At 32.2% G+C, this 13838-nt stretch overlaps 1 protein-coding gene across 2 annotated transcripts; it reads left to right on the plus strand.

Annotated features, from left to right (window-relative positions):
* Positions 1-9316: 9316 nt before the first annotated feature.
* Positions 9317-11805, plus strand: LOC133699770 (E3 ubiquitin-protein ligase CSU1-like). Of its 2 annotated transcripts, none has more exons than XM_062123215.1 (2): positions 9317-9747; positions 10944-11805. In XM_062123215.1, exons 1-2 carry the CDS (start codon positions 9509-9511, stop codon positions 11617-11619), a joined length of 915 nt encoding a protein of 304 aa, XP_061979199.1. In that variant the 5' UTR covers positions 9317-9508; the 3' UTR covers positions 11620-11805. The 2 variants fall into 2 exon arrangements, with proteins under 2 accessions (XP_061979199.1, XP_061979200.1); XM_062123216.1 differs by having other exon boundaries at positions 9607-9747; positions 10900-11805.
* The last annotated feature ends 2033 nt before the right edge of the window (positions 11806-13838 follow it).

The following is a 13838-nucleotide window of genomic DNA, read 5'->3' on the forward strand; positions in this document are numbered from 1 at the left end:
TTAAAATTAAAATTACAAAACATTGCCTTCAAAAGGGCTTAAAAAAACAACAAATAAGATTACCATAAAAATAAAATATTTCATGCAAAAAATATAAATCTTCATTGTGCACATCATCTTAATCAAAAAGCACATCAAGATGTCAAGAACATTGCACTTGGATTCCATAATACCATTGACATCAAAACCTGAAAATCAAGATCTAAAATTATAACATGATAAAATAAATTAGAATATGTAAAAATAAAAAGTAGTATTTTACCATCAAAGTAACTTGTGAACTAATTATCATCCGTTACTAAATGTAACTTTCCACCAAATTCTACAAAATAAAAAATTAAACATGTTAGATGATTGCAAACAATTTAATTAATAAATAACAAAATAAAAGGTGCAAGTTTCTAAAAAAAATTACCTGACTCAAGGTTTTCGTAGGTTTCAAGATCATTTATCAAGCTTCTAATATCAGTTGGAATTGATCCATGATGCAACCAATTTTGACAACAAATGAGTGCTTGAACAGTTGCTGGAGATAGAGAACTTCGAAATTGATCAAGCACACGACCACCTGTGCTAAATGCTGATTCAGAAGCCACTGTGGATATAGGAATAGCCAGAACATGTTGTGCAACCTTTGAAAGTGTCTTATATTTCAAAGCATTACTTTTCCACCAACCCAAAATATCTAACTTATCATCATCAGGATCCTCACAACCTTCAATCAAATACCTCTCAACCTCATTTTTATTTTCCACACTATCCACCTCTAGCAAATGTCTTTTGAATCGAGCCAAAGTGTTAACATCTACCTCCACATTATCAATAGCATTAACATCCTGTTTATGCCTATTATTATCCACCACTTCATCAATTTTCAAATAAAACTCATACAAGCTCACCAAAGTATCTTTCACCTTATTTGTTAGCAATTGTGCTTTGTCATAATCATACAAATCACTAAAACAAAATTTCACATATTTCAACTTCAAACGTGGATCTAAAACAGTAGCCACATATAACAAAAAATTCTGATTTACTTCACAACCCCAATACTTCTCAAACTTTAACATCATATTCATCGCCATTCCACTTAAAATACTATCTTTATTTTTACACAATTGCAACAAGTTTGTATGCATGTAAATCAATTCATTGAAGAAAGAATTTGATGTGACATGCAATGAGCCAGAAAATCTCAATGTAACCATATAAAAGATCTTTAAGAACTTAACCAAAGTTCTTGCATTTTCCCAATCCTCCAAACCAGGTGGCCCTATGTTTTTTTTTTTCCCCTTTGAATCAACCTCCAAAAAGTAACTTATATACCTAAGTTCTTTTTCACCTAACCTCACAAACACCTTTTCAAACTTTTCAGCAGCTTCTAGCATAAGATAAGTTGAATTCCATCGAGTTGCAACATCTAAACACAATGATTTCTTACACTCTATATGCAACTTTTCAGCACACTTCTTAAATGCAAGATGCCTCGACGGTGAAGATCTCACAAATCTAATGGCATTTCGAATCTTAACAACTGAATCATTAATATCTTTCAAGCCATCACATACAATGAGGTTTACAATGTGTGCACAACATCTAACATGCAAGTGCTCATTTGACAATATATTAGTTGGCCAATCTTTCATCACATTCTTTAAATATGAAATGGTCACATTATTAGAGCTTGCATTGTCTAATGTAATAGTCAACAGTTTATCAATCCCCCACTCCAACAAACAATTCTCAATAACTTGGCCAATTGTCTCACCCATATGATTGGAAACTTGACAAAAATTAAGAATTCTTTTATGCAAATTCCAGTCATTATCAATCCAATGAGCTGTTAAACACATATAGTTAATATTTTGGATTGATGTCCATGTATCTGTTGTCAAGCACAATCGTTGACCTCTAAGAGCTGTCCTCAATCTATCCTTCTCTTCAACATAAAGTTTCAAACAATCTCTCATAATTGTAAAACGAGAAGGAATGTCAAATCTAGGTTGCATAGTCCTAGCAAACAATTTAAATCCCCGACTCTCCACAAAATTAAAAGGCAATTCATCAATTATAACCATCTTTGCTAGTGCTTGTCTACATTCATCATAATTATAACCTATTGCCTTGAGACTTCCCACATTTTGTTCTCCCAATTCACCCTTCTCTATCTTAGGTTCTAATACCAAAACCTTTTGTTTCTTATCAACCACAAAAGGGAACTTCTTGCACACTTTTAAATGACTCCACATATTACTTGTGCCATTAACAATAGTATGACATGCATAATGTTTTCCACAATAATTACATTCAGCTCTAGGGGCTTTAGGATCAACATCAAGTTTTGTAAAGTGATCCCAAATTTGTGACTTCTTTTTATCATCAGCATTTCTTTTCCTAGATGTAAGGACTTGAGGTTGTTTACCTTTTGTATCTGTGGTGGATCCTGCATTGGTTGATTCTGCGTTAGGTTTTGAAGTTGGAGAAGTAGTTGATGTTGGAGTAGTGCCCATGGATGAAGCATTTTGAATTTGAGTAGTTTCCATCTGTTAATACATAATGAAAACATGTTAAAAACCAATAATTTATAATAGATTAACAATAGTATGACATGCATAAGTTCAACTGTACTTTTAAAGATTATTTTCACAAGTTAAGTTCTTTTATTTTGGTTGATATGTTGTAAAAAAATTATGCTACTGGGTGCTGAGATTGTATTTTGTAATTTCAATAGACAATAATACAATACAAAATATATATATATATATATATATATATATATATATATATATAGAACCCAGCAGCATATATTGTATTTTGTAATTTCAACCCAGCAGCATATATATTACAAAATACAATATATGCTGGATGCTGCTGGGTTCTACACATACACACACACACACACACATTATTCTCTTTTTATAAAATAAAAAAAAACTTAGTTTTCAGAATTGGTAAATTACAATCCAGCGAACCCCCCCCTCTTTTTTTAGCACAGATAATAAACATAATTCTTTGTTTTTTTAGCACACAGCAACAGCATACCATAATAATGGATTAGCAATGATATTTAAAACAAATGCCTATCGGGGAAACTGTTTTTTCCTATTTTTCTCCCTGATGTAATAACATCAAGCTCATAATACCAATTCACCGCATTTGTATTGCAAGCTTTTATCATTTGTTTAGTATCATTTTCTTCTTCAGTTGCTTGGCTATTGACATAATGAGATAATTTTTCTAATCTTTTACCAGTACTCCACCTCAAAGTATAAGTGGAATTCGATCTCTAATCTCTAGCTAAAACGGCACAAAGAGGTTTCTTTAGTAATGATCAAGTTTTACCAGTGCCAATTATTCCCATTTCTTCAGTGATGTGTCGTTAGCTTTAGCATTTGGAACAATCAATCTACGTTTTGTATATTAAATTAACATGCAATAGTTTGTATATTAAATTAACCCTCATTCCAATATTAATCTAGATTTCATTATTTTTTCATTGCTACTCATGACCTTAATAAAACACGAATTCATTAACATATAGTCTTTCTCAGCAAAGAAAAACACATTGTCTCTGTCATAAATTTCTTCTTAAGAAGTTTATTAAAAAATAAACAGAATCACAGAATATGTTCAAAAAAAAAACAGAGATTGACAGAAAAAAGAAACCATACCTGTTGTGACATGATTCAAGGTCGGATGTGAGAGAGGGAGGTGACTGCCTGACTGGATCTAGAGTTGGACTCAACAAGTTTAAAAATAAAAATGCCCAATAAGACAGCCACGAAGATCTTCATCTGCCTATAAGCAAATTCCTTCCCAAGACATATCCGTGGCCCTGCCTGTTAACCAACAGAAAGTCTGATTTTAGTCATTTGGTCAATGAGATGGGAGTCCATAAAGTTAAGCTGAGCAAGCACTGAAAATAAATCTTAATGATTTGCACAGCAAAGGCAGCAGAAAATTTATTTGAATGTTAATCAAGTGAATTAGACAGATCTTTATTTTCACTAACCTGGAAAGCTGTAAACTTGAAAGGGCTTTCTTGCTGAAACACGCCATCCTCATTGAGCCATCTTTCAGGCTTGTAGCCGGTGTGGTGTGTGTCCTGCGATTCAAGATCGGGTGTGACCGTGTGAGAGAGGGATGTGACTTACTGGGGTTTGAAGATGAAGATGGTGGCCGGTGGGAGAGGGATGTGGCTGGCTGGCGTTTGAAGATGAAGATGGTAGGAGAGGGATGTGGCTGACTGGCGTTTGAACTTTGAAGATGAAGATGCTGGGAAAGAGATGTGGCTGGCTGTGGTCCAGTAGATGAAGATCAGAAGATGGATTGATTTTGTCAAAAATGTGAAATTGTGAATTGTGAGTTGAGGGAGCGGCTCAGGAGTCAGGAGCAAGGAGAACTGGAGAAGGACGGCTGGAGCAGGAGTATGGATGCTAGGGTTAAGAAAATAACGCGATTTTTTTTTGTATTTATAGTACCCCTTAAACCGAACCGGTTCGGTTCGGTTAGGGTTTTTTCGGTTTCAGGTTTCTGAAACCGGAACCGAACCGAACCGAAACTTTTTGCAAAAAAATTAATCGGTTTAATCGGTTTTTTTTTTCGGTTCGGTTTTTTCGGTTATTTTTTTCTCGGTTTTCTCGGTTTATTCGGTTTCTCGGTTTTTTTGCTCACCCCTACCAGTAGCAAGAAGAAGAAAACTACGACGACGAGCAAAGTAATTTCTTCTTTTATCATTGTCTGTGCAGATATTAACAAATATATTTTTAAATTTAGATCTTTAATGATAGTTTAGATACATGATAGCAAGTTCAAGAAAAGTAATCTATGTGTCAATCTAAGTTAAGTCGCGAGGTAGTAGTTTCTTTTCTAATTCTATTTCATTTGGGTTCATTTTATATTATTTTGAAATTGATGAAGCTTCTTCAGGTTTTTCTATGGTTTTTACTGCAAAAAAAAGTACTATTTGCATTTATAATGTGGAACTGGAGATAACCAATAAAAAATGTACGATAAAATGACATGCAATGGTCCTCCCTGAGAGATGTCCTATGGGCATCTCAATGAATTCATTCTTGGACCAGTAGTAAGTTTCTGCTGTTTTTTTCTATTGACATGTTTATGTCGCTGCAATTTTGATTCTATTAATTGATGAATTTGTTTTTTATTCAAAAAAAGATATATTTTATTTAATGTTCAAATAAATAATATAAGTTTATTTGGATAATATATTGTTTAAAATCAATGTTTATCAGTTAATATCTCATTAGTTCAACTGTTACTGTATTTTGTTTTAATTGTTACTTTCTTAATTTTTAATTTATACTCTTATTTTTTATAAGTTACTATATCAATTTTGAACGTTTATTTCTGAATTTTGAACTTATTATCAATACATGACTTTCAAATTGTTACTGTCTTAATTTTGAACTTGTATTCTCAATTTTGATTTATTACTGTTTATAATTTTGATATTTGACTTTTGACCTGTTACAATTACTTGAGTTCTTACTCCCTTAACTCAATTAGTCTTCAACTGTTACAGTAGAGAGCTGTTTTAATATAATGTGTCGTTTTATCTTATGAATTATTTTTATAGTTTTATGTTTATAGTTAAAATTTAGACTATTTTTTAATTTTATGGTTCATGGATGATGATGAAATTTATTTTTTTATTTTATTTTTGATTTTTTTAAAATTGATTTTAAAAAAACCCTCTAGAAAATCTTCCATCCGACTTAACTAAATCAATGATTGATGATAAATTTTGGTGCTATAATCACAAGTTCTTAACGGGATAGTTCAGTTTCTGTTTTAATAGCAAACTTGGCCAAGTTCTTAAGTAGCACATCTTATTTTACGATAATAGGATCAAAATTTACCTTTCACAAAGTATAGGACTTGCTGTCTTTTGTCTCCTTATATTTAAGTTTTTGTTATGACATGAGGAGGAAGTCTTAGCCTCCTCCACAAATAATATCTAGAAAAGGCAATAAAAAGTAGGAATCCACGAGAGTTCATTTTTAGTAAGTCGAGTAGGATTACAATCAAGGTTTTTTTTGTGGGATTAGGATCAATCAAAATAGGTCAATAAGAAGTTGTCCTCCATTGGGATTTTATTTTGGTTGTGTGTGTGTGTGAAATGTTATAAAGTTGCAGTCTACTAATGTGCTTTTTTCAGAAATGTTCCTAAAAGGCGACATGTCGTCTCAAGATGAACTATAAAATTAGAGGAGTTGCATAGATCCCTAGCATATGTTTAGTTTTGTCAATACTAATACTTAGAAGAGTTGCTTTAATTAAAAATATATGGTCGCTCACATATATTTTTGATTAAAGTACTAACTCTTCTAAGTATTAGTATTGGCAAAAATAAACTTATACTGGGGATGACAATAAATCAAAATCCAAATCCAGATCTATCATCAATCATTGATTTAGTTAAGTCAGATGAAAGATTTTCTATGGGGTTTTTTTAAAATCAATTTAAAAAAATCAAAAAATAAATTTCATTTTCATTTATGAACTATAAAACTAAAAAATAGCCTAAATTTTAACTATAAAAATAATTCATAAGATAAAAGTACATACATTATATTAAAACAATTGTCTACTGTAACAGCTCTATACTATAACAGTTCAAGATTAGCTAAGTTAAGACAGTAACAATTCAAAGTTAAGATAGTAACAACTCAAATTGAAAAAGTACAAGTTCAAAAAATAATTATAACAAGTCAGATATCAAAATTATAGACATTAACAAATCAAAATTGAGAGAGTAACAGATTGAAATTGAGAGTACAATTTCAAAATTAAGACAGTAACAATTTGAAAGTCATTATTAGCAGTAAGTTCAAAATTAAGAAGTAACAGTTCAAAATTGATACAATAACTTAGAAAAAATAAGAGTATAAGTACAAAATTAAGAAAGTAAGAGTTGAAACAGAATATAATAGTAGTTGAATTAATGAGATATTAACTGATAAACATTGATTTTAAACAATATATTATCCAAATAAACTTATATTATTTATCTGAACATTAAACAAAATATATTTCTTTTTTCTGAATAAAAAATAAATTCATTAATTAATAGAAGCAGAATTGCATCAATATAATCATGTCAATAGAAGAAAAACAGCAACAATTTACTACTGGTTCAAGAATAAATTCATTGAGATGGCCCTAGGACATCTCTCAAGGAGTACTATTGCATGTTATTTTATCATGAATTTTTCATTTGTTATCTCCAGCTCCACATCATGAATACAAATGATATTTTTTTTGCAGTAAAAACAGTAGAAAAACTTGAAAAAGTTTCATCTATTTCAAAATAATATAATCTGAACCCAAATGAATTAAAATTAGAAAAGAAACCACTATGTCATGACTTAACTTAGATTGACACAAAACATTTTCCCCGAACTTGCTATCATGCATCTAAACTATTATTATAGATCTAAATTAAAAAATATATTTGTTAATATCTGCAGACAGTGATAAAGAAAAAATTACTTTGCTCGTTGTTGCAGTTTTCTTGTTATCGCTACTGATCATGCTCTCTTTTTGGTATTGTTGTGTTCCTTAATCATTGTGAAAATGGGGAATAATAAATGAAATTTATTGGGTATGGAAAAAATTGAGAAACGCTGGTTATTGATAAATGAAAGATGCAGTGGTGATGAGACGGAAGCTGCAGTGATGAAAATTTAGGAGACGCGACAGGTGATGGGATGGAGGGAAATAATGTAACACAAAAAAGAAGTAAAATATCTGGTAATAATTTATTTAATAACTTATAACGTCTCTTTTTTGTTCCATCCTTTCCCTTTATTACATCACCTCTGCCACTTCTCCCAAGTTTTTACCACTAGAGCTTCTGTCCCATCACCAACACATCTTTCAATTATCGATAACAGACGTTTCCTAATTTGTTTTACCCAATAAATTTCATTTATTATTTTCTATTTTTCACAATGACTAAGGAACACAACAATAGCAGAAAGAGCACGAGCACGAGCACGATCAGTATTGATAACAAGAAAACTGCGACGACAAGCAAGGTAATTTCTTTTTTTATCATTGTCTGTATAAATATTAATAAATATATTTTTGAATTTAGATCTATAATAATAGTATAGATGCATGATAGCAAGTTCAGAGAAAATGTTTTGTGTGTCAATCTAAGTTAAGTCATGAAATAATAGTTTCTTTTCTAATTTTAGTTTATTTGGGTTCAGATTATATTATTTTGAAATGGATGAAACTTCTTCAAGTTTTTTTTACCATTTTTACTGCAAAAAGAAGTATCGTTTGTATTCATGATGTGAAGCTGAAGATAACTAATGAAAAATAGACGATAAAAGAACATGCAACAGTTCTCCCTGACAAATGTTATAGAGGCATCTTAATGAATTCATTCTTGGACCAGTAGTAAGTTTCTGTTGTTTTTTTTTCTATTGACATGTTTATGTTTCTGCAATTCTACTTCTATTAATTGAAGAATTTATATTTTATTCAGAAAAAGAAATATATTTTGTTTAATGTTCAAATAAATATAAGTTTATTTGATAATATATTATTTAAAATCAATGTTTATCAGTTAATATCTCTTTAGTTCAACTGTTACTGTATTTTGTTTTAACTGTTACTGTTAACTGTTACTTTTTTAATTTTGAACTTATACTCTTAATTTTGACCTGTTATTCTTTCAATTTTAATATGTTACTGTCTATAACTCTTAATTTTGATAATTTACTGTATCAATTTTGAACTATTATTTTTTAATTTTAAACTTACTACTAATAATACAACTTTTAAACTGTTACTCTCTCAATTTTGATCTGTTACTCTCTCAATTTTAATATATTACGGTTTAGAATTTGATATTTGACATGTTACAATTATTTTTTAAACTTATACTAATTCAATTTGAGTTGTTAGTGTCTTAACTTTGAGTTGGTACTGTCTTAACTTAATTAATCTTAAACTGTTATAGTATAGAGCTGTTATAGTAGAGAACTGTTTTAATATTATATATGTATTTTTATCTTATGAATTATTTTTATGTTTTTATATTTATAGTTAAAATTTAGTTTATTTTTTAGTTTTATGGTTCATAGATGAAGAAGAAATTTAATTTTTAATTTTTTTAAAAATTAATTTGAAAAAACTTTATAGAAATTTTTTTATCCGATTCAACTAAATCAAGAATTGATAATAAATTTGGATATTGATTTATTTCTGTCCCTTGTAAAGGTTTACCAATACTGATAGTTAAAAGAGTTACTTTGATAAAAAATATATTTGAGGGAGCTATACAACTCTAATTTTATAGTTCATCTTGAGACGATTTGTTGCTTTTAGGCAATTTTTTTTCTCCCTCCAGCATGTCGGTCAGACTTGAAAACCCGAAATCTACTTTCAAATCCCCAAATTCTTAATTCCTAGGGTTTCGTCTACTTCACCTCTCTCAAACCCAAAATAATATTTAGGGTTTACGTGAAAAATGCCTCAAAGACACTCAAAAAACAACAACGATTTAGCTTTTTTCACGTACGATGAGAAGAGAAAGCTAGGTTATGGGACACAAAAGGAGAGACTTGGAAAGGATTCGATTAAGCCATTCGATGCTTGCTGTCTCTGCTTGAAACCATTTATTGATCCAATGTCTTGTCAGAAAGGTCATGTCTTTTGTAAAGAATGCATATTAGAATGCCTCTTAGCCCAAAAGAAAGACATTCAAAGGTAACAGAAACTTGGGTTCCTTCTATTTTCTTAAGAATTTTTCTGCTTTGTTGTTCATGTGATTTGGATTTTTTTTTATTTATTTTTTTTTGCTTGTTGACAATAGAGGAAGATTCTTTTTTGAATTTTGGTTATTGTTTTAAATGTTTATTTTTTGGACTTGGTTTAGCGGGGGATTTGTTTTGTTGGTGAAGTGAAATAGGACCTCGATGAAGTAAATTTTTAGTTTAATGTAGCTCTTTTTGGAGAAGTGAGAGATGATTGTTTAAATTTTGATTGAAAGGTTGCAATCTGAATTGGAGATTAAATTGGGAACTTTTCTTGCGGCAGGCCATGGTTTTGTGTGTTGAGAAGCTTAGGCTCTTTGAGTTTTGCGACGAATGATGATACATGAATGTACTTGTGCTCTGATTGATTTGGGTAGTAACTGTTTGGTTGTGTGTGAGCTAAAATGTCGTGAGGAAGTATTCCTGCCTTTATAGATTATTTTGCGACATGGTGTGGGGAGAAGGTTTGTGTTAAACTGCGAAGAGAACTCATGATTCAAGTTTTACCCTCATTTAAGCAGTTATCTGTTCTGAATGTGTGCTGTTGTAGTTTTTTTACCTTATTGCTTTATCTGATATACACTGTTTCTTGGAATCTTGGAAATTAGGATCTTTTTCTTGGAATTTTGGAAATTAGGATCTTGGGCAATTGAGTGGGTTGGAATTCATGGTGAAAGAAAGTTGGTCATTTTAACAGTCTAATTGGTCATCTTAGGTCACCAGCCAGCTTCTACAATTTTCATGGTGACTGTCTTTGTGGGCACGAGTGGTCTGCAAAGCTATTTACTACTGACTTTTTTGTCAGAAGCATAGGAGTCTTATCAGGGCAAAAATTTAGGAAGATATTAATCTTTGCATTCATGGTAAAGATTTAGATGGAAAAGGGTCTTGTGACAATTTTATTTTATACCCGAACTAGAACTGGCTTTAAGTGCAATTTGCCCTCCCCTTTCTTTTTTGATATGAACTTAAAGAGCAGATTGGAACATCAATTAAAGATAAGAGAGCCTGTGCTATCTCAGCCTTTTTACCTGAAGGATCGAACTGTTTCGTACATTTTTTAGCTGTTTCCATGTATTGTGTGATCTTCTTTTATTCTTTACAGGGCCAATGCTGCGATGAGAAGTGTGTTTATCTCTTACTTGTCAGGAAGCTAGCTGCCCATGAATTACAGAAGAAGCAGGAAAAGAATGAGGAGAAAGAGAAGTTAATGTTGCAGAAAGCAAGGGAGCTTGATGCATTTGATCAGCAAAATCATGGTGCAGTTCCACAGTACAGCGATAGAAACCACAGCCAAGACAAGCCAGGGTTCCATGGGGCAAACAGTGTGAAGGTCACTTCGTATGAAGAGGAAGCTCTCCGGACAATGAAAGCATTTTGGCTACCCTCAGCTACACCAGATGCTCCTGTTAAAGTAGACGCACCTTCCACAAGTACTGTCTGCCCAGAAGGCAAGGAAAAGCTCAAGCTGAAGAGCCTGTTCCCTGTTTACTTTACAGAAGACACCAGTGAAAAGAAATCATCCAGTTCTCTTGATAAGACCTACATTTGTCCTAGCTGCAAGGTTACTCTCACCAACACGCTATCACTAGTGGCACTTAGTTCCTGTGGTCATGTCTTCTGCAAGAAGTGCTCTGACAAATTTATGGCTGTAGACAAGGTTTGTCTGGTTTGCACTAAGGGATGTAAAGAGCGCAATTTGGTGAACTTGGGAAAAGGTGGAACAGGCTTTGCTGGCCATGGGGATCATCTCATGGCAACAGAGTTCAAGCATTTGGGTAGTGGTTCGGGATTGGGACTTGTGAGACCAGCAGCAAAGTCTTAAACTCCAAGCAATTGTTTAATATGGTAATCTTGTTCTAGCTACTTTTGCATCATCTGAAAATGGCAAACCAAGGTCCTTTGCCTAGACTGGCATCAATCTGGTTTGCAGTGTGATATGTATCATTCGTTTACTGTCAGATAACTATTGGTAATACATTTCTCTATATCAAGCTGATAAATTTTGGTATGTCATGGCGTAAACATCATTTATGATGAATTCTGGGTTCACAATTCTACCCCATTTGGCTGCTTAGACTTGCATCATTAGGGCACCATTCATCCTATGAAGATGGATGAAGATGGACCTTCAGGTGGCTTGCAAAAATTTATATGAACAACGGTGGGCAGACCTAATTGGTAATGGAGTATCTTAAATATTTTGACGGGATATATTATATAGTTTCTGTTAGGCAGTTTCGTTGTCAATTAAACTAAGATAACTTGAATAGAGTGATAGGCACTCGTGTATGATCATAGGGATGCCAAGAACTAAGAACTAGGGTGAGAAATGACTTAGGTTGGGATTGTTGCTTATAATTGGGAATAATGCATCGATTGACTGCACAATTTTGGTAAGGCCATGGAGGGGCAAGGACTGTTCTTAGCTTGTTGGTGCATTTTCGACTGGTTCCAGCCTGCGGCCCTTCTTTGGCCGTTGGTGACATCATATAACGCAACACCTTTCATGATACACATGGTACATGCCAAGGCCCTTGGTGCTCCAATTGCCACTATCATTTTCCTTTGATTTTGTCAAACGAGCACTACAAAATGGCCTTTTGCACATGGGTTTGTGGAGAAATTCACACTAGGTGCACAAAAAGTGACCTTTATCGGGAATCAGAAGCTTATCTTAGCAAAAACAAAACTCCGTGCAGGCATGGTTTTCTAAAGGTCCCACCACCATGATCAGCACCATGTTGGCCTTCTATTGAAGGAATTCTCCAAGGGTGAGATAGAGATGCTGATGATGCGTTCATTCATTAAACAGGTAAACCAACAGATTTGTTTGTTAATTATGAATGGTATCTGATTAGGCAATTGCCCGCCTGTAAAATTAGTTCATCATGGGCATGGCCTGTTTTTCAGTGAACACTTGACGCCATGCTCTTCGTTGCCTTCCACTCAACGTGATACCTTATTTTCCTTCCAATAATAGAAAACACATCCATCTCCTTGTTTCCCCACTGGTTAGCTGCAAGCCACCAATTTGAATGAATGAGAGCTATTGTTGATGATGTGTATTCACATTTACATAAGACATGGATTCTTAAAAAGAGTTGTTAGCCGAGATAGCCATTCCTCAGGTTTAAAAAAGTGTGTTTTTATTTTGCCTTTATTTTTTTTCTTGGTTGTAATTTAATTGGTTAAATTCTAAATTTACTATATAGAGATTATTAATTTGAGTATCATAAATTTCAGTATTACTAGAGTCTTTCATGTTGTTAACTTCATAATACTTGGAAAATTAATTAAAGTGTCTATAATTTGACCGGAATATTATGGTTACCAAAAAAAAAAGAAAACTAAGAAAAAATATTGTTCCAATTGATGTGAGTTCAGTTATATAATAGATTTTATTTTAAGATGTTTGTTGGAGAACCAGAGAATTAATCAAGGAGTGTTATCAATTATGTATTTTTCTGCTAGTATACATGGACCAGTCAAAGGAACAAAAAAAATGGATACTCTCTTTTTCATATCTCTCATATTCAATGGACTCAAAGGTGACAACATCAAAGAATAAAAATCGTATTTTTTCTTAATGGTTGATGCAATAGCAAAGCGGTTTCCAATTTTTCATGCATTAGGATTATTTTTTTTCCAAGTTCCCTCTTAATTAGGTCATCTCATTATTGGATTGGTATATTTATATATATATTTAAATAAACTCCTTCTAATTTCGTTTTTCTAAACTTAGACTCAAAGCCATAAGTCTCAAGATTTTAAAAAATATATTTTAAAATAAAAAAAATAAAAAAAATCTTCAAAATAAACCTTTTCGTTATGTTTTTTTTTTTTTTGAGAATTTAGAATTATCAATTAATATTAAATTTTTTTTCTTACGGTTAGGAAACAAGTGTTAAACAATTACTCTTATTACGTGGCAACAGCTGTACCGTCTAAAAATCCAAGTGGGTCCCACTTTTCATTAATTCCCCGCCAACCCCACCGAACTACTAGAGGAAAGAGAATCGTCTCTTAGAAAACCTAAAAGCA

Source organism: Populus nigra, chromosome 7 (genome assembly GCF_951802175.1).
Source record: "Populus nigra chromosome 7, ddPopNigr1.1, whole genome shotgun sequence".
Classification (NCBI taxonomy): Eukaryota; Viridiplantae; Streptophyta; class Magnoliopsida; order Malpighiales; family Salicaceae; genus Populus; species Populus nigra.